Source organism: Pyrus communis, chromosome 3 (assembly GCF_041283825.1).
Source record: "Pyrus communis isolate YQ-2024b chromosome 3, ASM4128382v1, whole genome shotgun sequence".
NCBI classification, from domain to species: Eukaryota; Viridiplantae; Streptophyta; class Magnoliopsida; order Rosales; family Rosaceae; genus Pyrus; species Pyrus communis.
Genome location: NC_142567.1, coordinates 10,120,611 through 10,147,401, shown reverse-complemented (window position 1 = coordinate 10,147,401; position 26,791 = coordinate 10,120,611). Strand labels below are relative to the sequence as shown.

The window sequence follows — 26,791 nt, the reverse complement described above, 5'->3', positions numbered from 1 at the left end:
CAAAGGTGCATTACTTATCCAAAGATGAGTGATTTCTGTAAATCACTTTTTGCCTTCTGCACATTTCTCTTAACTTTATCTCTTATTGCTGTACAAAAAATTATTGCATGGATAGTCACCGGTGCTTGCAAGCAAGTTACTCCCAAGGAGAGGATAAAAGAGAAGTTTGTACATGGTTGCAAGTTTTTGAGCGTGAGATGAGAGGAGGGAACATCTGTCAGTCGATCAAATTAAACTAGTTAGGGAGATGTAATTAAGGAGTCGAACAAAGAATCTTAGGGCTGGTTTGGTATTGCTATGCTTTGAAAAAAAGCTGCTTCTGCTGTGCTGTGAGAATAAGCAGCTATGAAATAAAGCAGCAGAGTGTTTGGTAAACTTTTTTGTAAAAGTGCTTTTGAAAAGGAAAAAAAAAACAGTATTAGAGTGTTTGGTAAACTTTTATGTAAAACAGATGTGAAAAAAAGCCGGTTTTTCAAAGCTGGGTTTTGCTTCTTGTTTTTGGCTTTTTTTCACCCAAAACTGTGAAAAAAAACTGAAGCTGAGTGTTTACCAAACACAAAAACAGCTTCCAGCTTTTTTTTTATAGCAGCTTTTTTCAGAATCACCTCAGTTTCAAACCAGGTCTTAAACAGTGTCGCTACTGCTGTATAACCAGTTTGACCCAAAAGTGAAAGATGGGGAACCTCGGATTCTAGAAAAGTCTGGAGATGTTAATAGTATTATAATTTTACTTTTATAAATCATGATGAAATTATAAAGTCGGTATTTGATATTAAAAGATTGATACTGCATGCATCATTGGATTTTAAAGATTAACCTCTCCACTTTAGGGGAGAGAGAGAGAGAGAGAGAGAGAGAGATGCAATTTCTACGTAGAATAATTAAGGGACCATATGATAATCCTTGTTTTAGTTCCTCATTCCAATGCCCACCTGCCTCCTCATCCTACTCCCTTTCCGTCAAACCCACACGTACGACAATATTATTCCATTTTTTCACTTTTAAGATGTCCCTAAAGTATAAGTATGAACATTAACTAAATGTGGTTCACCCTATATGTCCGCACGTAATGACAATATTTTTAATTTCTCTGTGGAGGATGTAAAAACGGATTCGGATTAACCTGGATCTTGTCAGCCTTGAGTAGTGACGGATTAAACTTTAGGGATCCCAATGATAAAGATCAAAAAATTAAAAAAAAAAAAAAAAAACTAATGAAAATAGTTTGAAAACTTTGAGTTTTAACGATAAGGACAAAATAATAGTTAAAGTGAATAGTACCATGATTGACATTTTAATGTAAAAATGTGGTTTTTCGTTAAAATGAACAATACCAAGAGCTTTTTATTTAAGTTCCCAAAAATTTATAAACAAAAATAACATTGAAAAGTTAAATGATAATACATTTCATTCATAATCATACTCAAAACAACATTACAAGCTACCAAATCCTAGTTCAGTCGTTCACGACGAGGTTTCATAATTTGAAAATATTCCATGATAGCTTCATTACAAATACAAGAAAAAACATCTTCCTCAATGTAGACAACTAAGCTGTCACTCAACCATTGATGTCCCTTTTGTTGCTGAGTGGACCTTTAATGATATTCATACCGAAAAAATGTCATCTCCACTCTAGTAGTTGCACTAGTAAAACCAAAATCAACACAATAATGCAAATGTTTGATGCAATTCTTTCTCCAACTTTATTTTAGCAAGATCACTGATCCTTCGCAATTGAGAAAAATCATTATCAGAATGTGCAAATTGAATATAAATATCAAGTTCATCTTCAAGTGCCAATCTATCTCAATCATGAAATCTTTAGGATACAATTAATAAAAACATATATCAATTAACCAACAAACAAATACTATCCAAATTCCAGCATATCAAATGAGTATACAAACATAAAACATATCAATAATAGACTATAAATCTCCATCAATGTCTAATATAATTCAATTGAAATTGGATTAGAACACTAAAAACTTGCTTGAATTTTGAAACAAATTGTGGTGGTATGGAGAATTTTAAAACAAATTGAGGTATGAAATTGGGGCATAATTGGAATATGGAATTGGAATTGAGAATTTAGAGATGAAGGAATTGTGGAATTGGGGAATAGGAGAAATTTTTAATTGCGACGGGTACACAAGTGGTACACCACGTGTTTTAATAGAAGTAGTGTGAAATTTTATTTTTTAAGTCATTAACTTTTTAGCACACATATCCCATCATTTTTATAGTGACATGTGGTGTACCACCCCGTGTACCGGTCACACTGAAAAATCTCTCGGAGAAATGAGGGATGGGTGAATTGGGATTGGGCGTTGGAATTGGGAAGGGGTGGGGGGAGGGAGCGGGATCTGGGCCTTTAAAAAAATTACCCAAAAAATTAGGTTAAAATTATTATTTAATAATCTTGATCTAAAATTTTAAACTAAAATTAGCAAAAGATAAAAATTGTTTATGCGTTATAACCTAAATTTTTCAAGCTAAAGATTTAGGTTTTAAATTTTAACTTGCACCATATTGTACAGTCTAAATAAAAAAAAAACTATCATTAAACTACAATACTAATTAATTACTAACGACAAAGTAATGCAGAAGAGAGAGTAACCCCTCACTTCTTAGTGTCCAAATCGATTTACAGTCTTTATCATGAAGGACAAAGTAACAAAGTGTATAGGTAAAAGAATGATGAGAAATTTCTTGAGATTCTGTAATATGAAAATGATCCGAACCCGCACGAGCCCCTTCATTGGATTCTCTGTTTGATGTCGGACTCAGCTCAGACCCAAGTGTCTGACAACATGATCTCACCGTTGAATGTACAGTATAAAACCAAACCAATACACACACACACACACAGAGTCGTAGTCCCTTTGTGTCCCTGTTAGGCCATTAAGCAAGCAGTATTTTATATTATACAGAAATTACGTTTATAAATTATTTAATTCCAACCACATAATCCATTCGCGACGGTACTTCTCTCATTTTCGGTCATCATTTCATCGTATAATAAATATTATATGAATTATTATTTTATATTGAATAGTATTGAGGAGATTGAAATTTTAAATTAAATTTTGCAAGTCAAATGATATGAATGTTGATAATTGAATTATTACTTAAATATTAATTAACGTGCTTATTTTTTATTGGTACCATATCGTTTGGTTTTTTAAATTTGATTTAAAATTTTGATCTTCCTAGTATTATCCTTTTGTGTTATACAGAAATTGCATTTGTAAATTATTTCATTCCAACCACATAAAACATTCATGACAATACTCTCATTTCCGAGCATCATTTCATCGTATAATAAGAATTACACCAATAATTATTTTGTTTATCGTGATTTTGATATTATTTTGCAAAACAATAAATTTGATTTGTAGATTTGTTTAGTTTCTACATTTGTCAAACAAATTAGCGAATATGGTAACAAGTAATATTTTTTAATAATACAAATTAATTGTTTTTATTTATATAAATTAATAAACTTCAAACTAAATGATTTTTTCTAAAAAATATGATACGAAATTAGCCAACCAGGAATGAGGAAAATATTATCCATCCATAAATCACAAGTACTGAAATATTCTCCTTGCTGCATTCCAAAAGTGACGCAGGAAGGGAAGACATGCATTTTGTGGAAGTACTCTTTGACAGTAAAAAGATAGACGCCTGATCACTAGTTTTTCCATCAGAATGGTGGACCTCATTAGTTTACAATTAGCCGTTAATATAGACTATATGATTTTGTTAGACTACAAATAGTGGTGCCAAATGATTAGTTAGTGGGGTTTAAGAGGGTACCCACAAATTGAATTTCGAAGAAATTATCACTTCAAAATTATATCTTCTCCGTAAGAATCCAACGTTCAAAGCGGTATGTCATGATGCAATATATTGATACAATATTGTCCACAAACATCCTTTTCGTATTCATAATAATTTACACCATGCGGACTTTAGTTTAACTAAATTGGATAGAATGTACTTTTCGATCTGCACTTAAGTTCAAATTTATGGTCTACAGTTTAAAAAAATTATTATAGAATATCACTTGTAAAAGATATACTAAAAATGGCTACATAAACTTTCAATCTTCATTAACTCAAGAAGGGTTTACACACAATAAAAGAAGTGTCTATGCTTCTCTTACTAATTTGACTTAACAAACCACACTCAAACTTCAAACCCTTCCATTACATTTTACTCACCAAACTCAGCGAAGGTCAGCAATACATTAAAAAATAAGCAAAAAAAAAAAAAAGGCTAAAATGAATTAGTTGGACAGCCCCAGCTAATTTAATTACTGATTAGTATACCCTAGAAATTGAAAACCCAACTTAGATAGTTGGCAAAGAAAAAGCAAAGGCCAATAATTTGCTTTCTCCCAACTCAAAATCTCATCCCATGAGACTAAACTAAAACTAATTTGATGGTAAAGATAACAACCTTCTCTTAACTACGGAGATTATTTATGTATATATTCCACGAAATGTGACACAAAGTTTGATCTAAACTGAAATACCGCCATTTGCAAAGCAGAAGAAGAGCTCTAAATCCGGCGGAGCAAAGAAGGCGATTGGAGATCTCCGAAACAAGAAGTCTGATGAAATCACCCTCTTCTTCTTAGGCGCCGGTGGACAGGTCAAAATCTCCGGTATCCGAAATCTCTGAGCTTTCGGTGTGGAGCAGGCACTTGTAGTAGAGACATCGTCAACAGCTTCCAAATCATCTACGCCACCTTCAATCTTCGGAGCATCGTTGCAGACCACGGAAGATGAATTCCAAGGCGAAGTCGTCGGAGTTGCAATATCTTGACGAGTAGTAGTCTTTGGCCGGCCAAGCTTCTTCTTGAAATGAGTTCTTGTTTTTGCCTCTCTTGTCGTTTTTGTCTTTGATCTTGTTCTTGCAGACGGAGTCATTGGTTGAAGAGAGCAAAGAAGAATTGGGGAAGGATTTGAAGGTGGCCAAGAAGCAAGAAAGAAGAAAAAAAAACTTCAACAAACAAGTAGAGAAAAACTAAACCCTATATATTGGATGCTTTATAAAGCAAGTAAAATTTGACTGGAAAAGTGTCCAAAAAGCTTAAAATGATCAACCACGCCTTTGGAAACAAAGTCTTTTCAATCAAACCTTACAACTACCTACCACTTCAAGAACCCCACTAAGCATGGAGACTGCAACTCAGACAATTTCTGACACAAAAGGAAAAAAAAGACACAAAAACACAATTAAACCTGATAGGGAAAAAAAAAAAAAAAAAAAAAAAGCAATCTGGTTAATTAGCAGTAATACTAAAAATCCTAGCTACTATAATTTGGAAGGAAAAGGGAACACAGAAGATAGAGGATTATTGGAGTGAATAAGGTAGGAGGAGGGGGAAAACCCACCTCTTGTAAGAGTTGAAAAGCCCTAAATAAAACCCTAGAAAAAGGATGGAGGGGGAGGAGAAGAGGCGGGATCTAACACTTACGAATACATATGTTGCTGGTAGGGCTTTATATTGATTGAGAAGTTGAGAGATAGATAATTCGGGCAAAGGCTGCCCGCTGCCCGAAGCAAAGCCCAGAAACAGAGGCGGTAAGGGGACAAAAACTAATGTTATTCTTATCATATTTTTGTATCATATTTTCATACTATCTTAAGTGACATTTAATGTAGACAGTCACATCATTTGAATTGATCAGATTTTTAAATTTAGTTCATTATTTAATAAACTAATAATTAAGAAAAACTAGTTAGCTAAATATGATTGTGGTATACGAGGAGTCTTTCTTCTTCATTTCCTTGGATTTTGTAAAATTTTCAAATGATTTAGTTGTTCATATCAGATGCCAGCTAAAATGGTATAAAAACATGGTATGAATAACATTACTTAATCCCTTCCTTATTCATTTTAGTTTTCCTTCTTTTAATTCTGTGAACACTATGCCATTTAGAAGAACGAGTAGGTTTCAAAAGTAGATTATTTATTTATTTTTTATTTTTTATTTTTATAGGGGTGTGATATTCACACACCCCATTTTACTTCTCACATACCTTTTTAATTTTCGGCCGTCGGATTAGATAAATTGAAGAAGATCAATGAACATAAATTATCAAGGGGTGTGTGAGAAGTAAAATGAGGTGTGTGGATAGTACTCCCCTTTTTATAATAGCAATACAAGGGCAAGGAGAGTCTAACTCGGAAAAATGCTCTTAACTAATTAAGTTACATGAAGTTCATTTGGATGTACTTTTAAAATGATTGAAAGCGATTTTGGTGATTTTTTTTTGAAATCAATCCTTAGTAAAAATCCAACTAGATCCTGGAAAAACATTTTAAATACTCCATGCAAGAAACACATATCTAGTGCTTCTTCTAAAAAGCACTCAAAGTGCTTTTGAAACTCAAAATCAATTTCACAAAAAGCGGTTTTAGTTATTTTAAATGCACTTCCAAACGAACCTATAGCCTTTTGCGTATAGTTTAATTACAAAAACTTAGTTCGGCTCGTTGTGGATTGTGCTCGGTCGAGCTTGTGTTTAACTCAACTCAACTCATAATCAAGCAAGTACAAATAAACATAATAGCAAGACGTGTCTTCAAAGAGATGTATTCCATAGATATTTTTGTTATCAATCCAAAGAAGGTTAATTATAAGATTAAAATGTTTAATCTCTATGAATTAAGTTTTAATAAACCAGGTGAACGTGAGCTATCTCATAAAAACATACGAGCTGCTCACGGGCTTTATATGAAATATGTCAAAGCTCATCAAGTTCGGCTCAATTTTTTAACAAGCCTAATATTTTGTTTGAGTTCAACTATTACTTTTGATGAACCTAGCTCGAACAAGCCAAAATGAGTCGAAAACTAGTCCCTCAAATTGTTTTGTATCAAGTTGAATTAACCTTAATTTATTTTACCAAAGTTAAAAAGGTATATTTGATATTTTCAAATAAAAATTTTGATATATCATCTTCAAACGTTGAGTTTCGAGTTCAAAACCTCTATTTTTTAATTAAATTAAAATATAAATATCGTTTGTATTATTATTTTAATAATAATACAAATATATCAAATAAAAGTCTAAATTGAAAAAAAATTAGGTCGACCATCAATAATATGAAAACACGGAGATACCCAACTTTTACCTTTTGTGAAGGGATTCAAAATGAAAGATGCGAAAATAAATCAAACTAAGGTCTCTAACAAACTTGTTAAAAATGAACGAAAAATATGAGCTAGTTGGCTTAATTATGGGGTGAAGCGAGGGTTACATATTGTATTAGGTTTGGAAATGGTTAAACTATAGATCGCTTCCTCTTCACTTATAAGCAGTTATGAATTTAGGACTCTAAACTCATGAGGTCTCAATGTAAAAACCGCCAAGTGCGTGCAATGCACAAATATTTCTTTCGATTTTTTTCATTGAGGCATTTAGTCGAGCAATTGGTATGCATTATCTACCTGGTTCTATTAATATCTTCCAAGGCTTGATGCTGAGCATCACTTGCCAAGGCGTGTTGCCGAGGCTTGTCCCAAGGCTTGTTGAGCACCAGTTGTTAAGGCCTGCATAATTTTTCCTAAGAGGCATTGCATCAAACAATTTGTGCGTATTCTCAGGTCCCATAACAAATAGATATAGGGTCCTCCGGCGACCTTCCCCAATGTATTTCTTGAGTTTAGGATCCTGGGATCTAATAGAACCTCTTGGATTTTTCTTACTTACAAGTGAGAGATATTAGGTTCAACTCATATATATGATTGTTGATAATGAATTATTTATGTGTTTAATTTGATATTGATCTAGTTAGTGACTAGCCTGTTGTGTGGGGCTACTCCAATGTGCTTCCCTCTAGAGTAATTTTTACTTACTGTAAGGGAATGAGAATAAATAAGTATGAATGAAAATGAATGGGCCGGTTACCTAAAAAATAAAAAATCTCATTAGCATAGGGAGCTGTACTATATATAATTTGTATTCACCTATGCTTGCAAGTTGTTTGTTTTTGAATTCAGGTTTCCTTTATATCCCAAAAATACCTGTAGAGAAGTCAAATCTTATAAATCACTGGGTCAGTATATAAAAAATAAAGCTTAGATCTTTAATTAATAAAATTAACATTTGAATTTCTCTCCCGCCAATCTAAGAAATGAAGGAATATATGTTTGTCACATCCCGACCCGGGCAGGACCACTTTCCGGGCCTGCTACACCATCGTAGCACGATATTGTCTGTTTTGGACTTACCATTCCCTCACGGTTTTGTTTTTGGGAACTCACGAGCAACTTCCCAGTAGATCATCCATCATGGGATTGCTCTAGCCCCCTTCTCGCTTAACTTCGGAGTTCCTACGGAACCCGAAGCCAGTGAGCTCCCAAAAGGCCTCGTGCTAGGTAGGGATGAGAATATACATTTAAAGATCACTCCCCTGGACGATGTGGGATGTCACAATGTTGATTTCCTTTGCACCCTAGGGATTACAATACAAATATATCAATTTAGAATATGGGCAAGAGCAAGACGAGCAGCTACCCAAGGAGCAGTTAATAGTTTAGATTCTATTCGATTATATATATATATATATTCGGTAACATTGGAGAAGAAAAAGAAGTACTAAGAAACAACTAATCTAATTGTAGTAATTCTAAAATAGTTATCAAAAAGAGTTTGAACTAAACAAGAAGAAAGCTCTGCAAGTTTTTGAAACTCTATGTCGCTATTTAAACCAATTTAACTAACCCGTCAGCTACAAAATTACTCTATCTATGAACAAACTGCATTTAAATATTCGATTATATATTGATATATAATAGTACTAAATTCATGATTATTTTATTTTCATAGTTATCTAATTAGTTGATGAATGATGGTCACTCACTGTTTTGTCTGCAAGCCAACCTTTTTTTTATTAGGGTTTCTGAGATTGATTGATTCATGCATGGTGGAGCTACCCCTGCCCCTCATGTTTTTTCCCCTTTTTTTATTAGAAATTTTCCAAGACACTTAATGTCAGTATTTTTCAGGGAATCCTAAATGCAGGAATTTAATATTTGTACACGTGTCCCTTTATACTTGGACAACATCATGGCATACAAGAAATTTGTTTGGGATTGGTTTTGTGAAATTATGAACATGGGTCAATGGAGTTTCATGTTCATGTTACTATTTAATAATGAATCTTGTTTTTGGAGGTTCCGATGGTATTTTTCTACACCATACCCTTTTGTGAGACTTTCTTCTAGTTTTGTTCCCTGTGAAGATAAAATGACTACATGTTATGTTTTAAAATTATCATTCAAATTATAGGCGGTGTAGATTGCATTAGTAGTTAAAGTTTTCATCTCTGAACAGTGTTTCACGTTTAAATCATCGTTCTTTTTTTTATCTAGCTTAGAATAGTAATAAAAATCTCTCACTCATATTAATCTGGAAACATATCAGATCGTCAAATTAAAAATCCAATAAGTACTTGTTTAAATATATAATTCAAATTGACGGCTTGAGATAACATATGGTGTTGGTTTGTACCAGTAGTTGTGGGGAGAGGTGTTGACTTCGTTAAGAATTAAGCAAGCAAGGTTGGAAAAGCTGCCAAATGAGCTAGTTTTGCAGAAAATGAGGATTCCGAAGTAAAATCTCATGTCAACTAATTTCTCTCCCTAAACAAAATAGATTTCAGTCGGCTCGAGATATTCTCTCGCAATCATTTCATAGCTTCAGTGGTATTATTCAGTCAATTAATTTTTTTCACGTGTTAAAAAGATGAATCACAAGTTTAATAAATAATTCTCACATTGTGAAATAGTTGTAAGAGAGTAGAAATTTTTTATTATGACGGAAACATGGATGATACATCACGTGTTTTCATATAAAAGGTAAAAATTTTTATTTTTTAAGTTATTAATTTTTTAACACACATATCCCACCATTTGTATAATAACACGTAATGTACCACCTCATGTCCGCGTCACACTAAAAAATCTCTCGTAAGAGAGAACCCGTCTCAGCTCAGCGTAATTCCGACAAGTTGCCCACGAATGCCTCACAACAATTTCAGCAACATCCAAATGCAAAACATGTGTCACGTAGCAGATACAGAACGCGAGACAACAGACAACCTAAATCAGCAGAGAAAACTAAGCTAAATATGAAAAACTTCACCCATACATAAATCATACTTCTCCCAAAACAACTAGAAAATCTGGCTGAAAGCTGTCAAGCAAAATTTGAAGCAACAAAGTAAAAGATAATGGGTAGTACACAATACCAAATTGATGGCCAAGTTACAAGGAATCACCGTCCTCTGGATATTGCTTCATCCAACTCATCATGCGTGGAGGCGAACAACTCTATGTATCGACTTCCAAGCGTCATCCTATCCTTGGCCATCGCTGCCTTGGAGTCTTCTGCACTTGCAAACTCCACAAAACCTTCCCCGGTCGGCCTCCCTTCTGAATTCATTGTGAAATGAATTGAGGATTCTGACAACACATAGTCCTTAAAGAAATCCATTATGTCATCCTTCCCAGCTGAAAATGGCAATCCCCTCAACCGCAATACCCCGGTATGCTCCGCTGAGTCCTTCCCTTCATCATAAGATTTGGCCCTTGGGGCATTTCTGCGAGGGGAACCACCACGAGAATCAGATACTTCTTGGGCTATTGCCTTGTAATATTCCTGCCTCTTACTTCTGAACACTTCAACATATCTCCTGCCCATGTTCTGCCTATTCTTTTGCAGGGCAAAATCAACCTGGAGAGGATACCCCAAAACACAAAAAGCTTCCCCAGTGAACTTGCCATTCTTGTGGACAAAAAGAACATCAACAATGTCAAGACCATGGAAGAACTCAGCAACATCAACTTCTGTGCAATCAAATGGTAGACCACGAAGCTTGACAACAGGGAAAGGCGGAGGTTGTCCAACATATGCATAAGGAGTTGGATTGTACATATAACTTGAGCCGGGGGAGGACCCATAGAATGAAGATCCTGGCTCACTTAGCCGCTGACGCTTTGAACCCATTTCGCGGCCATCACCACCATCAGCAAATTTACTTTAGTCCCCAGTGACACAAGCAACAGAAAAGAGAAGCAAACTCATCAGTACTCTTAGCACATATTGTAAAGAATCACAACTAATTACAGAACTACATTAATATGCATTCCAATTTTCCAATAACGTTTCATTCAGTAACCATTTATGATTGAAACAAGCATAATCTTGGTGCAGGAAGAAGAAAACGTACACCAATGACTCCTCCTAGTTTGGTACTTTTTTTTTTCTTTCTAGAAAAGCATTTCTCATGCAATTTTCATTGAACCACAACTTTTAAATCACAAAATATATGACTTAGAACCTAGGACAATAGTAGTTGCATTAATATAGACTTCAAGATTAGGAATTCATTAGGTACTGTTTAAATCTTGGCACTTTCATGTTCCTTCCGTGGATGTGGGAGAATCAAGTCCCTACGTGCCATCTCTCTTTGTGTTTCTTCTTATACATCAATTGTTTAGAAACAAGAATACATGTGCTACTCCTACAGGGATATTATCGATACATATAGAATTATAGATGCAATCATTGACATCATTCCTGCATATCAAATTTCCATACGATGTGTATTATAGGTTGTCGCATGATAACCACTATATAAAGCTCTGCCTTCACAAATTCCTCAGCCCATGAGTGTTTGAAATAAGTCACTTAGTCATAAGTACAAGTGTTCTAACAGTCAATAACCCAACTCGACTTCTTTACAATTACGTAAAATGACAGCTCGGACCACTTCTGATCTTTCTAGAGGTGTATTTGTACTGTTTCCTTGATTACAGCAACAATAATGTCACCAATATAAGCATATTGTCGATTACTAGCTCCTATGATTCGGCCAAAAAGAAGCTAGCGAATTACAGTTCAGCATTACGTGACACGAAATAATGCAGCCCACAAACATTAAAAAATAGGTTGGTTTAATGTCATCCACAAATAACCCAATTTCGACACAACAAAACTGCTTATGTAACATTAGATGAAGGTATGACTATTATCTTCCATTTCTTAATATGTATTGTACTATTCCTTGTAGAATAATAAAATTTTAAGGTTTTTCAAGTATCAGGATGAATTGGATTTTGTCTTTATAAGGAATAAATAGTAATACACTTGGTTAGAAATATGTGAAACTTAGTTTTCAGTTTTTAAGTCAAAATATATGTGGAGTTGTGGACTAACCCAAACACAACACCACTAATAAATGGGTAGTTAAGCCTTAAGTGTCAAGTCATTCCTCTCGATTAACAAAAGAGGTTGGATTAGGGACTAATAGTTAACAAGACATAACATGACAGGAAACAAACACCACCTTCTAACATCACTTGACAATGAAGTACATAAATTGACCCAAACACAGCATGATCAAGGAAAAGGTTGGGTTAAATGCCTAGTCACCTTAAAATGGTTAATAAGACAAATTGGGTGAGAGTTCTTACTAGTAAGCAACATGAACCTAAATAATACGATCATACGAGTAGAACAAGACACAAATACTACCCTTTGGGACTGAGGACCTTGTGCTACTAACTTACAAATTTTATAAGTTGGGAAACCCCTTAGGTGTAAAAATTATAAACTAAAGATAAATTTGCTCAGGAAAACCATATATGGTTGTTCACAAATATAGAAATAGGATTTTTCCTGACAAAACAAAGAAAACTCGTAAATACATTTGCATTATCCGCATCGAATCTCAGAATTTGGTTCATATATTTTTCTTCCATTACCCTAGACACCTACCATAAATTTAAATCATACTAGGTATTCAGCTACAGGTACTCGCTTAAGATATTAATGAGGTCAAACATTTTATTCAGGTCCTAAATAAACCTCTCGAAATTGTTTTAGTTTCGACTATAAGGTTTTGATGAACATACTTTCACATCCTAATTCCGCCTTTAAACGTGTGTCAATTTGAAAACAAGGGAAATAATCAATAGTTCCTCAAATAGAAAAAAGTTTCCTCAGCCCAAATAAAAGACAGAAAAAAAAAATTTATGAGTCCATTTATGAAATCAACATTATCCAATTACAAATTACCAGCAAGAATGGTGTAAGGGTTTTCGAATCATCGATGACTAGCTATAGACACTAAATTTGTTGAATTTTCTTCGAAATCGAGCATACGAAGGCAAGCAAAACAAGCCCAAATAAAATTAGTTCTAATCAGATCATTTTGCATTGTTCAACCCCAAATAATCCATAAAATTTCCGGAAAAATATGAACTTAAATTCTGGGCGTCATCTAATTTATACTAATCCATAATTAACAAGAACAACAGAAAGAAATCGATCAACAAAGGCCATCGACAGAAATTAATAGAGAAAAGAGCACTTATACGGATTGAAATAACCTAAATATAATGGAAAGATGAAGAAGGAAGAAATTGAAATAAGGGTTAGAAGGAAGGAAAGGCGCGTTACCCTCTGTAGAACATGTTCCTTCGTAAGTTTGTCTTCTTCGTCGTCGTCTCTCTCTTAGCGGCGCCTCTGTAGCACGAGAAAGGGGAGCCTGTTCAACTCTCCCTAGCTCACATTCTTCACCTTTAAAAGGCTATTTATATTATTATTTTTTATTACAAGCAATATTATCAAGTGTTCCTTTGTTGGCACCCAAACTTAGGGGTGGAAAAAATTCCAAAAAATCCCGAACCGAACCGAAAAAATCCCGATCTCAAACCAAAAATTTCCCAAACCAAAATTCCCGAAATTTTCGGGATGCTATCCTGAACCGATCCCAAAATTTCGGTATGGGATTCGAGATTGGCTTCTCGATATTTCGGGAATCCCATACCGAACTGAAAATATATAATATTAATTATTATATATATATATTATTCTTTTATAATTGATTCTAGTAGTTTCTAATTCATACTCTGCAACCTGGAATGTCCTACACCTTGCATATTTTTCATGTTTTGTTTGATATTCATGTGGATTTTATTATTGCTGCTGCCATGGCTGATGATTTTAGAAGGCTTGATTCTTTTGTCTCTCAACATATTGCAAAAAGGGTTTAATTAATTTGAATTTTGACTATGATAAAAACAGTCAGGCATGCCAGTGTTCAATTAAATGGTAGTGTGAATGAAATGAAATTCCTAGTTCATGAATGTGTTCTTGAATTATATATTTGAAGAACAATTCATAATTTCATATTTCAATTTGGGATTCCCGATTTGTCCCAAAATCCCGAAAATATTTCGGGATTCCCGAAAATTTGGTTTGGGATTGGTCTTCAAATTCCCGTCCCGAAAAATTGTGGTTTGGGATTCAGGATACTAGTTTCGGTATGGTATCCCATACCGAACCACCCCTAACTTGTAACGCTGCAAGCGGAAAGAAGTTAGAGTTATTGCATGATAACAGAGGTTCGAATTTCGTCATTAACTAATTTAACATTTAAATAATAAAAAAATTTATTTCATTAAGTGTGGTTGATTGTATAAATTTTAGAATGTCATTATGCTCATTATGTGTCACGTCATCTATTTAGATCCAAGTATTCCAAGTCTTTTCTTAGAGTCTCTTGCCAAGTTTTCTTATGTCTTCCTCTACCCTTCGGCTTTGAACCTCTATCTCGTAGTCGCATCTTCTAACCAGAGCGTTTGTAGGCTTCATTTCATATGTCCAAATCACCTTAATCGATTTTTTCTCATCTTACCTTCAATTTCGGCTATTCTTACTTTACCTCAGATATCTTCATTCTCAATTCTAATCTTTTCTCGTGTGCCCACACATCCGACGAAGCATTCTCATTTCCGTTACACTCATTTGGGAAATTTGAAAAATAACCAAATTTTAGGCTCTACATAGGGTTATAACCATCATTTTAATTTTATAATAATTACAACAAAAAACTTGATGTAAAAATACTAAAATACCCTTGATATTAGAGTTCCTTGCAATAAACAAAACACAATCTTTGATGTGACATCTCATATCGCCCAGGAGAGTGATCCTTAAATGTATATTCTCATCCTTACCTAGCACGAGGCCTTTTGGGAGCTCACTGGCTTCGGGTTCCGTAGGAACTCCGAAGTTAAGCGAGAAGGGGGCTAGAGCAATCCCATGATGGGTGACCCACTGAGAAGTTGCTCGTGAGTTCCCAAAAACAAAACTGTGAGGGAATGGTAAGCCCAAAGCGGACAATATCGTGCTACGGTGGTGGAGCGGGCCCGGGAAGTCGTCCCACCCGGGCCGGGATGTGACAAATTGGTATCAGAGCCTAACCCTGGTCGCGTGTGTGCCGACGAGGACGTCGGGCCCCTAAGGGGGGTGGATTGTGACATCCCACATCGCCCAGGGGGAGTGATCCTTAAATGTATATTCTCATCCTTACCTAGCACGAGACCTTTTGGGAGCTCACTGGCTTCGGGTTCCGTAGGAACTCCGAAGTTAAGCGAGAAGGGGGCTACAGCAATCCCATGATGGGTGACCCACTGGGAATTTGCTCGTGAGTTCCCAAAAACAAAACCGTGAGGGAATTAATCCCAAAACGGACAATATCGTGCTACGGTGGTGGAGCAGGCTCGGAAAGTCGTCCCACCCAGGCCGGGATTTGACATTTGAACTACTTTAAAATGATGAATTAATGTCATATTTTTTATTTTCATTAGTCTCTATAATTTTTAAACTACTTTTTGCAACCTTCCGGATTTTTGCAAAAGCATACAAAAGCCATATTTTAATGTTTGGCTGCACTTTCATTGTTCAATCACTTATCAATTTTAGAATCTTATTGAAGGTATTAAGATGCCTAACAATTTAATCACGAATGCTTTTTTATTATTATTATTATTATTATTATTATTATTATTTGTTTTTAATTCATGCTTTTATTCTGATTTAAAGGTTGCAAACATTCAAATGTGTAGTTAAAGGTTGTAGACATCCGAAGGTAGTTTAAGGGTTACATAAAATAATGAAAAAAAATGATAGAGATTAATCACTAATTAATGTCAATTTGCCAAAAATCATGCAGGAATTCGAAAAACTCTCTCTATCTATATTCATATATGCAGTATTACTGGTTGTTGTGAGAAATCCTAATATTAAGTGTATATTAGTACTTTTACATCAAGTTTTGGTTATATTTATCAATTAATTAAAGTGGTGGCTATAATTCTACATGAGATCCAAAAATTGGTTATTTTTCCAATTTTCCCCACTCACTTTGTATACTTGTTGATGCTTCACCGCCATACATTCAATGCCATAAAACATTGCTAGCCTTATTGCCGTCCTATAAAAAATTTCCCTTAAGCGTTAGTGGCATATGACGGTCGCACAGTACACTTGATGCACCCTTGCACTTCATCCATCCAGCTTGTATTTTATGGTTGACGTCTCCATCCAGTTCTCCGTTCTTTTGCAAGATAGATCCTAAGTAGTGAAAGCGGTCGCTCTTTGATACTTCCTGATCTCCAATCCTTACCCCTAACTCATTTGAACCTCTATTCGCACTGAACTTGCACTCCTTATACTTTGTCTTTGACTAACTTGGGCGAAGACCTTTAGATTCTAACACTTCTCTCCAAATGTTAAGCTTCACATTTACTCATTCCTGAGTTTCATCAATGTTATATCTTATGCGAAAAGCATACACCAAGGTAAGGTTAATCTAACAAAATCTATCGTTTGACAAAAAAAAAAAAAAAAAAAAAAAAAAAAAAATTACTAAGTTAAGTTCACCCAATTAAAATTTTAATTTTAAGTTCACCCAACTAATAAAAATCCTCTCTTCTACACCCATCTTCATCATCTCTCTCAGCAGCTGATGTGGTAAAAGCTAACACACAAATTAAACCTGTAAATGATGTAATTGTAGTATGAACAAGTAGGAATCTTTCTATTCCGGATATTATAAAGGATGCTAATCAACACAAACTAAACTAATAAAACTAAAAATTAAGTTAAACTAACAATGAAACAATGAATGGGGGATTTTGAACGAATTTAATTAAAATTGAAATAAAAGTAAATGGCAGCAAATAAGTTAAGTTGTGAATGAAATACGGATGAAATGATAGCTAAAGGATTATTCTCCTCATATGAAACATGTGTATACAAATCAATTTCCCGTTATTCTTCCTATAAACGAGAATAACAATACCCTAAATTAACTGTGAAAAACACTAAATAATTCTCAAATTTTCCTAAGTTCATTGAATTGGACTCAGCGATGCAACCAAATTATTCTTCTCAAGTTCGCTAACTATCAAAAGCATGACAGAGATATATCTCAAAGATCATTAAGTTCTGTGAAAATTATAAGCATTGACGAAACATTTGTACCTATGAAAAGTATGACAATCCTGGCAAGGATTATACTTAAATTAAACATGACTAGTGACTTTTACTAGTTATGAATATAAGTTTATAACGATCAAGTGAAATTCTCTTATATTCTAGAAATTCAAGCATGCAAACTAAGTTGGTCACCCTTAAAAGATATACAAGAATAAGTTCTCTATAAACCAGATAAATAAATTGCATTCACGTTTAATGAAATAATAACTGGATGTAATCAATTAATATAAAACACATGTCCATATCTTCGAATTCACCTCTAGCTAAAAAGAAATATAGTTGCACATGTTCATCATAATTAAAAACCAAACTAAAATAAACATCGATATTTAAAACAAAGATAGAAAAAACTCTGAAAATTCCAACAACTTCAATGTGAATAATAGGCACAACACGCTTGTGTAAAACGTTGGAGGACATTTTTGTATGTGTAGGGCACAACTGAATCCAAGGAAGAAATGGATGAGGCGTTTGAATTATTTTAGGATTCTAAAGAAACAGTTTGAGAGTGTTAGAATGTGACTAGGACTTTCTCTTGCAGATAGAGATATGATAAGATAAGATAGTGTTTCACTCCAAGTAGGACTTTTCTTACTTGTGTAATTCCTTGTCTTCCAAGGTTCAACTTAAATTCCTTCATACATTAGCACATGTTTAACACCTTTTAAACTCTAAAAATGTCCAGTGCACAAGCTATCCATGCATGTTATCCAATCCAAATCCAAAATTGGTCCTAATTGCTCCATTTGATCTCTAATTATCAACTTTACCAACTGGACATTCAATAAAACAAAAATAACCTAAATCACTACAACAAATGAAAATTAACTCAGTGAATACAAAGAAATAAGATAACAAAATCACATAAATATACTTCTATTAGCAGAACAAAGGTCCCTCTTATGGTGGCTATGAACCACGTCATGAGTGACGAGAAATCTAATTAAACCAAGGTTAGCAAGGGTCAAAGACAATGAACTTAGATTGAACAACTATTTAAGCCAAATCCTATGAATGACAAAGATGTTACATTTATTAATTACATTAGATGGTCATGGGCATGAAGATAAGGAAATTACTATTTCCCTTCATTTACATCAAAATCGCACAGTTGATGAATTTTTTTTATTTACGTGTTCAATTATTGTTGAACTACAATGGTTTATACTATCCATTTCGTGAGAAAAATGTAGGGGTGGGGGAGAAGACTGCACCAAGAAGTTAGTTTTGATTAATATAAACTGTCCAATGTCATAGCATTTCATGTCTACATACTACCATTGTCATAACAACCGGTTCACGTAGAAAGCTCTACTCAATCCACACTTAATCCTAAACATCAAGGGTTAGCTCAAGTTCACAGAGTCATAAGCCGTAAGCCGAAGCCGTAGAGCAATCATAGGCCTGATTTGGTACTGAGGTGATTCTGAAAAAAGTTGGTATAAAAAAAAATCTAGAAGTTGTTTTTGTATTTGGTAAACATTCAACTTTAGTTTTTTTTCATAGTTTTGGATGAAAAAAAAACCAAAAACAAGAAGCTGCAAAACCCAGCTTTGAAAAATCGGTTTTTTTTTTTTCACATCTGTTTTACATAAAAGTTTACCAAACACTATAATATTGTTTTTTATTTTATTTTTTTGTCAAAAGCATTTTTACAAAAAAATTTACCAAACACTTTGCTGCTTTATTTCACAGCTACTTATTCTCACAGCACAGCAGAAACAGTTTTTTTTTCAAAGCATAACAATACCAAACTAGCTCATAGTTTGGTTATGATCGTAGATTTTTCATAGCTTCCTTATGAGGAGAAACATCCTCTGGTCGAGTTCAAAGTTCTTGAATTGTGAGGCTTCCCCCTTCAGCATCATCAAAAGCCCGCCAAATGAAGCACTTACCTCCCTGAAGCCACAAGACAAAACCCAATAAAAACACCTCCTCGATTATATGTATAAACACGTAGTTAAACCCCAACACTTTTTTTGTCTTTCTGTATGAGAAGTAATTGGAGCAACTGATTGTTGTAGGAATAGCATCATCATCCTCTACAATTTGTTTTCGAAATAACAAGGATCATATTTGTCGAGGATATAATACCTTAAGTGAACTTTTATCAAATTCATGTGAGCTTATTGCCTTATTATACCAATTCCAGATGCCTACAGTTTAGCTTTTGTTGTCTTTGTCACGAACAAACAAATAAATAGCATCATCGTTAGATCCTACTAAGTGAAAGTTTTTATACGTACGCTTTTGGATCACGTTTAGAACCTTCTGAAATCTTAAAAAGCTTACCTTGCATGACATACTCATATTCATCAGCCAATGTCCTGCGATTGCCCTGCAAAAAGGGTAAACTTTACTGGTCAGGCATAATGTGGCTCAATAATTTGGTAAAACCGAACACAAGCAACTACCGCTGAGAACAAAGGTCAAGAAAACACGGAACGCAATCATCTTTAGGAATCATCTACTTGTTCTCATTGTCAATTCATTATTGACAAAGATGTGACCCTTCATATTGACCTTCAATGCTATCATACGTACACCTCATAATTTGATCAAATCCAAGCAGATACTATCACCAACTTGAAGTGTCAGCCCCGCCATTTTATTTGTCAGTTTAAGATTAAATTTATTTGAAGGCAAGAAATATTCTAACCTAAAAGCACATAAATAAAATCTAGAAAAGAATAAGGCATTCCAATAAATAGCAATCTCAAGATGTGGCGGAAATCTGCAACTTTGAAGATTCCCATGCTCCATAAGTTAAAACCTGCCTACACAAGAGTGTAATAATAAATGATCAACCGACCATGCCACTGGCAATGTAAGTTGTAACACCATTCACCATGAATTTTCCCCTAGCAATCAAGTTCTATGAACAACTGCATTACTCTATATTTCCATCCATCCCAAAACAGTATTTAGGAGGAACCACGGAAGACCAGATGTGCTATTCATAAACTAGATTATGCTCCCAGTAAATCAATAACAACATTTAACAGAATAACCACTGACCACGCCATAATTTGTCTGAAATCTCAACCTCACTCAAGCCATCAGCTATCATGTCACAAGTTTGTAAAGCCACCCATGCTCCAATCACACTTTCAAATGCCAAAGCTACATGACATCCTCACTGCCCTCCTACACCAACCTCCTAAACCATCACTATATTACCTCCATCATCCTTCTCAGGTTGTCCTACAACAAATCTCCACAAACTAAGAAAAGCCTAATTGATTGGAGTATGCGGCTTAAAATCCAGATCAACAGTTAACATGAACCCAGTATTTTCCACCATACTAAATGTACCTCTACTCTTTCCCCATCTGTGTTCATAAGAAGTACCCCTGAATCTTGAATGCAATGGCACACAAAAAATAATTGATAGATCATAGACAGGATCAAAGTTATCTCTCAACCCTTAAAGAAGTAATGACTATCTTTTCACCCAACTAATTGCTCACATTTCACAAACTTTTCATAAATCTTTCACACAAAAGGCCTTCTTAAAATATGAACCCCATCTAAGTTCAAGATAGGTCAAAAGGAAGGAAAGCCTACTCCCATCTCCATTGCATTACTAAACGCGTTTCAGTTGGCACATCGAAGGAAATTTCATGTTTGAATAGCAGAAGTACTAGTAGATGTACCTTAGATCATGGTAGAGAGTGGCCAGCAGACTCTGGGCATGTATCCGTAAAATGAAAATGCCATTGCAAATACCAAAGTTGTAACCGCAAATGTAACTTGCTGAGAATATATCCCACCTCTGGAAAACAATAGTGTTTCCTGACAATATAAGGTCATGGGCTTGTACATCTACAGCCAATTGGTTTTGAGCTGGATGCTCTAATTCTATCATTGTATCATAGAAAACAATTCACGTATCGGGCCTAGTGAACACACGTGCTCACATGTCACCCGATATATGTTGCCCCATGTGTCTGGCTCAAGTCAGACAACAAGTGAGGAATGGAAAGGTAAAAAATCCCCACAAAATCAAACATCCCAGTCAGTTTATTACAAGCTTATACAAATTTCAGAAGTTCAAACCCATCACAGGTCACAAAAAGCTTAAATCCATGCTGCATGTGAATGTACCAAAACCATGCATCACTATGGATGTAGCTCAGGCTTCAAGTTTCTGTCCAAGTTTTTTTTCCAGAAATATGGTTTATTCATTTTAGTGGTAGGTGAAGTGATAGACAAGGACCGTATATTCAAATTGAGCTGACAAGAAAAAGCGTAAAAAAAATTTCAGGATATCATGGACTATGTTGGACTTTGGTGATACAATGTGACTAATGAACAGATACCACTCTGATTTACAATAATTCAAAACTTACTAGCTTGGTGATATCATCACCTAGCTAACGTTCATTAGACAATAGAAGATCTGGCACAAAGGATGAAAGGATATACAATGCAAGATGTGCATGACTATCTAACCTTAATATGCAGGCTCGGTTTATCTACAAATTACGTTCACCTTCCAGTGGTCTTCGTTAATCACTAATTACTCATTACAAAGACTCCGGCATTTCCCTACGTGAAAGGACCAGGACTGCCTTTCCGAAACCACCTAATAGACTAACCATGAAATCCAAGACAAGATACACGTGACTTACAGAAACTGTTAGAGACCCCAAAAAAACCCAAACAAAAAATCCTAAATAAACCACCATTGAAATTTCAGAAAAACAGTACGGGTTTCCGGAAAAAAAAAAAAACCCAGTTTTGCCACTCGAGCTAAAATCACTGATAACTCTCAAGCTAATAACCCAAGTCATAAATTCACTTTCACTGTACACTGGCACATGCCTTCATACATGTCACATATTTCCAATACAGGATTACAGATACAGTAAAAAACAAGAAGGGAATCCATAAATATATAAGCAACAAAGTAAAAACAGAAGTTCGAGTTAGTATAGGTTTTACCTGGGTGAAATAACTAGTATCAGGAGTTCCATCCAAATTGATTGTGGAAGTTAAAGCCATTGAGAATTTCTCACCTTCCCTCATCGGATACACCTCTGAATTCACATCCACATGCATGAACATCTGCAAGTCTCACTCTTTGCTTCCACTCGAGTAACTTTCAAAGCGCAAAAAATTAACAAAAATTGAATAAAAATTAAAAATTTCTTGAAAAGGGTTATGTAATTTCGAGTAAGAAAATTCGAAAAGATGGATGGGAATACCCTTATCGAACTTTTTGCCATCTGGGTTCAATCGCAGAATCTGAAATATGTCCTCGAATACACGATCAACCATCCTTGCCGCTCTGAACGCCGAGTGTTGTCTCGCCACAAAGACGACGGTGTTTCGAGTAGTGGGCAGACAATGGGGCTTGCTTGCGGGGGATTGGCTTATAAATGCGGAGCTACTATCTCCCACCTTGACATGCTGAACGGTCCTGATCTCCCAAAAAATTCCATAAGTGAAAATAAAGGAAATTAATAAAAAAGGTTTGAAAACTTTGAGTTTTAACGATAAGGATAAAATAAAGAGTAAAATGAATAGTATCAGAATTGACTTTTTAGTGTAAAAATGTGATTTTTCGTTAAAGTGAACAGTACCGGAAACTTTTCGTTAAAATTCCCTAAAAATAAGGATTAAGTACTTAAAACCCCAACATTTTTGAATATTCCAAAAAAATACTTAATTTATTAAAAATGTAACATCCGTTAAGCTCAAGTTAATTTTCTACTAAATTAACTAGGGCTTACTTTGTTTCCAATCAATAAAGGGTCTTGGAACTAATAGTCATCACCACCCCCATCAGGCCACCACCACTAGAAACGAATGTGCAACCACCAACTCCACCATACAACCCAAGGCCACTCTAAACATGAGCAAAACAAATATGCTATAGCAGCTGGAAGTAGTCATGAAAGGTATCCAGTTCACATCATCACCCACACAGATCACATAGAATTTCAACATGTTATCAAAGAGGCAGATATGGTGGCAGATGCACTTGTTGACTCAAGACTTACAACAGATTTCAAATACTAGAAATATAACCAGATTCAATCTTGTAGGTGGGGGCGACTATTCGATTGGGTTGTTCAATCTCCTTTAATGTCAAGGATTATGATGGTAATACATCAATATCAACCTATGTTCTTTCTCCCCTCCTTTCTAAGTCTTCCTCCCTTATTACCTTATCAAATTTAACTCACCTTCGGTCTTAATATTTTTCAATCAAGTAGGCCAATCAAAGCTTTCAAGACTAGTATAAAACTTGGAAAAGGGTTTCCATGGTTGGAGGTTAAGCTTGGAGTTGGCGAGGGTTTGATATTTTTGGATCTTCAATGTTTTTTGTTTTATTTGTGAATTTGTTTATTTATTTGTTTCATCTTTATGTATTTCTTGAAATTATTATTATTATTTGTGTCCAAGTAAGCTGAAAGTGGGACCTATTGTTGCCACATGTACATTTAGTGGAAAATTAATTGGGTCTTAATGGATGTGACATTATCAATAGGTTGGATGCTTGTTTGAAATGTTTCAAAAGATTGAGACTAATTTGGAAATAAAAGAATGAGGGACTTTAAGTATTTAATCCTAAAAATAAATAAATAGAATTGACCACTCTATTGTAACATATTTAGAGCAACTCCAGCCCAATTTTTTAGGTTGGCCTAAAGTCCAAAAAAGAGGTCGGCACCCCCCAAAATCACTCTAGCCAAGCCTAATAGGCTAGGACCCAGCCCAAGCCAGCTTTTAGGCCGGCCCAAAACGTGCTGAGCAAAGGCCCAGCCTATGTGACTCACGCTGGCGTCAGCATGACGTCGTATAATCCCATCTCTAGCACCTAAGTCGTCTGGCATCACCGATCTCATCATCCCGCAAACCCAATCACCAAATCTTGCTTTCTCCTGTGTACATGAGCTGCAACCTCCTTCTCCAACCACCGAATTAGATTAAAGCTTCAATTTGAAGATTAAAGCTTCTAAATCCCAAATACAGAAACACCAAAATGTGATAAATTCAGACAACTATTACCTTGGGTTGTAGTGCTCTTATCCCGAAATCCATAGGCAAAAACGAAATCAAATTTGGAGCTGTAAATCATAAATTATATTAGAAACTTGATTTCGGATTTTTGAGTAAAAGAGATAGCTCTCTCTGATTCAAGGAACAACAAGAAAGACCTGCTGGTCTTTCGATCCAAATGAAATCAGGTGCATAATTAGCTTCCTCATTTGAAGAAGAGAACATGGAGAAAAAGGGGAGAAAAAAAAAGAGAGGTGGGGCGAAGGTTGGTCGGAGAAATAAGGGGAGAATACAAAGGAGAGGGAATGGAAACATCGAGAAGGAAACAAAAATGTTAGACCCTTTCGAGAAAAAGGAAGAAATTTCCTAAAAGAAAAAAAAAATAATGATAAAATATTAATTGATATGAATGAAATAATATAATATTAGATGAACTGGGTGCCAGCGCATTTTTAGGAATGGAGTTGTATTTGGCCAATTGCTGTTTATTGGGGTCAATCACTATTCATTTGAGTGGATTAAATGGGTTGGGTGTCAGTGCATTTTTAGGAGTGGAGTTGACCTTATGGGTGTATTTTAGAGAAGCTTAAAAATCTGAGGGTATTCAATTAAGATTTAAATTTTTTTTTGTAAATGTTTAGGTGTATTTTAGAGAGGTCTGCTTGATTGTGGCCACAGGCATGGCGAAATACCATAGCCTCTCCGGGCTGGGAATGAGTGGATAATCGTAGCTTGTCACCAATTGTCTCCTTTTTTTAAAAAAAAAAGAAAAGAAAAGAAAAGAATTAGAATGTTAAAGTTACAGAAGTCTATAGAATTTCATGTGTATGAATCTATTAAAGTTTGGATGTATTCATAATATCATTGATTTTGAAAGCATTTTGAAATTAATGGCTTTTTAGAAATTTTGTGATGCATTGTAGATAATAAAAATCTCACCTCTCATCCAAAGATTTTGATGGATTTTTCTCTTCCATCTTCTCATAATATAATCAACCACCAATCCTCCCACCACATTTCTACCACCATCCTCCCCACCTTGCCATCGCCATCGCTGCCACCACTACCTTGTATCGAACATTACCACCACCATCCTCTCCACTGCCACCTTCACATCTACCAAGGGAAGAGTCGTGAAGGGGCCAGAATGGTCACGGGTATACCCTGACATTTTTTTTTTCACCCAGGAAAATTAAAGTTATCCCTCTTATTTGAAATATTTTTCAGGGTATTCTGGCCCCAACCAGAATTTTTTCCTTATTTCCTTCACTAGGTTCGGTATGAGGTTGGTGGCTTTTATGCCGTTAACTGGGATCACTATGAGTTTTGAGTGACTCAGATGATCAGAACAGAGAGAGAGAGAGAGAAAAAAAAAAAATCGGCGAGAGAGCTGGTTTTATTTTTATTTTTGCCAATTTCTTTTTTCTCTATTTCTTGAAATATTTAAATACTAACACTTTTTCTTTTCTTTTTTCTATTTCCTCCTTCCTTCTTTCTTTCGCATAAAGGGACTTTTATTTTGAATCTTAGTCATGATACTGGGTATGAGGGTTGAGTTGAGGAAGATCATAACAAGAACGGTATTATACCAATACCAGATGATGAGGGTTGGTAGCTTAGGACAAGACATATCCTTATTTTTCTTAGATCAGAAAAGCGTTTTATGGTGAGACTTTTGACTTCTCCTGAACCACCTTGGTGAGACCATCACCACCACCAAATTTACTATTATATTTTTTCTACATGTATTTACTCCATCCTTCCTTTAATTTTTTTTTCCCCTACATTTGTCCCATGTCTTTCTCTTCTATCTCTAACACAAAAATAAAAACTAAAACTTGTCTGTTTCCGTTCCATCTTCCTATAATATTTAATGCAAGTTCTTTTGTATCAATCATTGATATTCCTTGCCTGAATTTTATTTTTAGTTTTGGAATTGTAGGGTCTAAATTCTTACAGTTTCATAAAGTTGTGGGAATGAATTTTTGGTCAATCAAATAGCCGATCCCATACTTCAAACCAAAAGAAAGAGATAACTAATACCTATTACACTGGTTGTCGGATAATAGAGTTTTATATTGAAGATATAACAAAACAAAATGCAGTTTACAAGCGGAACTCTGTTCTCCACACGTCTCTCATGGGTAAACCCACACACGGTCACGTGGGAAATCAATACCCACATTGAAAACTAATCATTCATTATGTCAACACAACTTTTCAAGAGTTCAGTCATCATTTATACACTAGAACAAACACAGCTTTTTGAAGGCCTGTCATTCATTGAATACTCTTTAAGCTGAAGCTAATCCCTACTTTTTGGAAGTCCAACTTAAAAAAGCAAACTTGAGACTAATAAATTGGGCTTAGGACGTGTTGGAATAATCACTTGATATGAT

The 26,791-nt window shown here is 34.9% G+C and overlaps 2 protein-coding genes across 5 annotated transcripts; both read right to left on the bottom strand.

Moving 5' to 3' along the window:
* Positions 1 to 10,153: 10,153 nt before the first annotated feature.
* On the bottom strand, positions 10,154 to 13,641 carry LOC137715232 (uncharacterized). The gene is made up of 2 exons (XM_068454480.2): positions 13,494 to 13,641; positions 10,154 to 11,067 (listed from the first exon to the last, which is right to left on the bottom strand). Exons 1-2 carry the CDS (start codon positions 13,505 to 13,507, stop codon positions 10,305 to 10,307), a joined length of 777 nt encoding a protein of 258 aa, XP_068310581.2. The 5' UTR covers positions 13,508 to 13,641; the 3' UTR covers positions 10,154 to 10,304.
* A 2,454-nt stretch (positions 13,642 to 16,095) lies between these two features.
* LOC137715651 (DNA-directed RNA polymerases II and V subunit 8A-like) lies at positions 16,096 to 22,735 on the bottom strand. 4 transcript variants are annotated; one of them, XR_015960678.1, is made up of 4 exons: positions 22,329 to 22,485; positions 19,628 to 19,719; positions 17,977 to 19,280; positions 16,096 to 16,878 (listed from the first exon to the last, which is right to left on the bottom strand). XR_015960678.1 is itself a non-coding variant. In XM_088690979.1 (4 exons), exons 1-4 carry the CDS (start codon positions 22,610 to 22,612, stop codon positions 16,796 to 16,798), a joined length of 279 nt encoding a protein of 92 aa, XP_088547105.1. In that variant the 5' UTR covers positions 22,613 to 22,647; the 3' UTR covers positions 16,096 to 16,795. The 4 variants fall into 4 exon arrangements, 2 of the variants coding, with proteins under 2 accessions (XP_088547105.1, XP_088547104.1); XM_088690979.1 differs by lacking the exon at positions 17,977 to 19,280 and adding an exon at positions 22,592 to 22,647 and having other exon boundaries at positions 22,403 to 22,485; XM_088690978.1 differs by lacking the exon at positions 16,096 to 16,878 and adding an exon at positions 22,592 to 22,735 and having other exon boundaries at positions 18,591 to 19,280.
* Between the last annotated feature and the right edge of the window lie 4,056 nt (positions 22,736 to 26,791).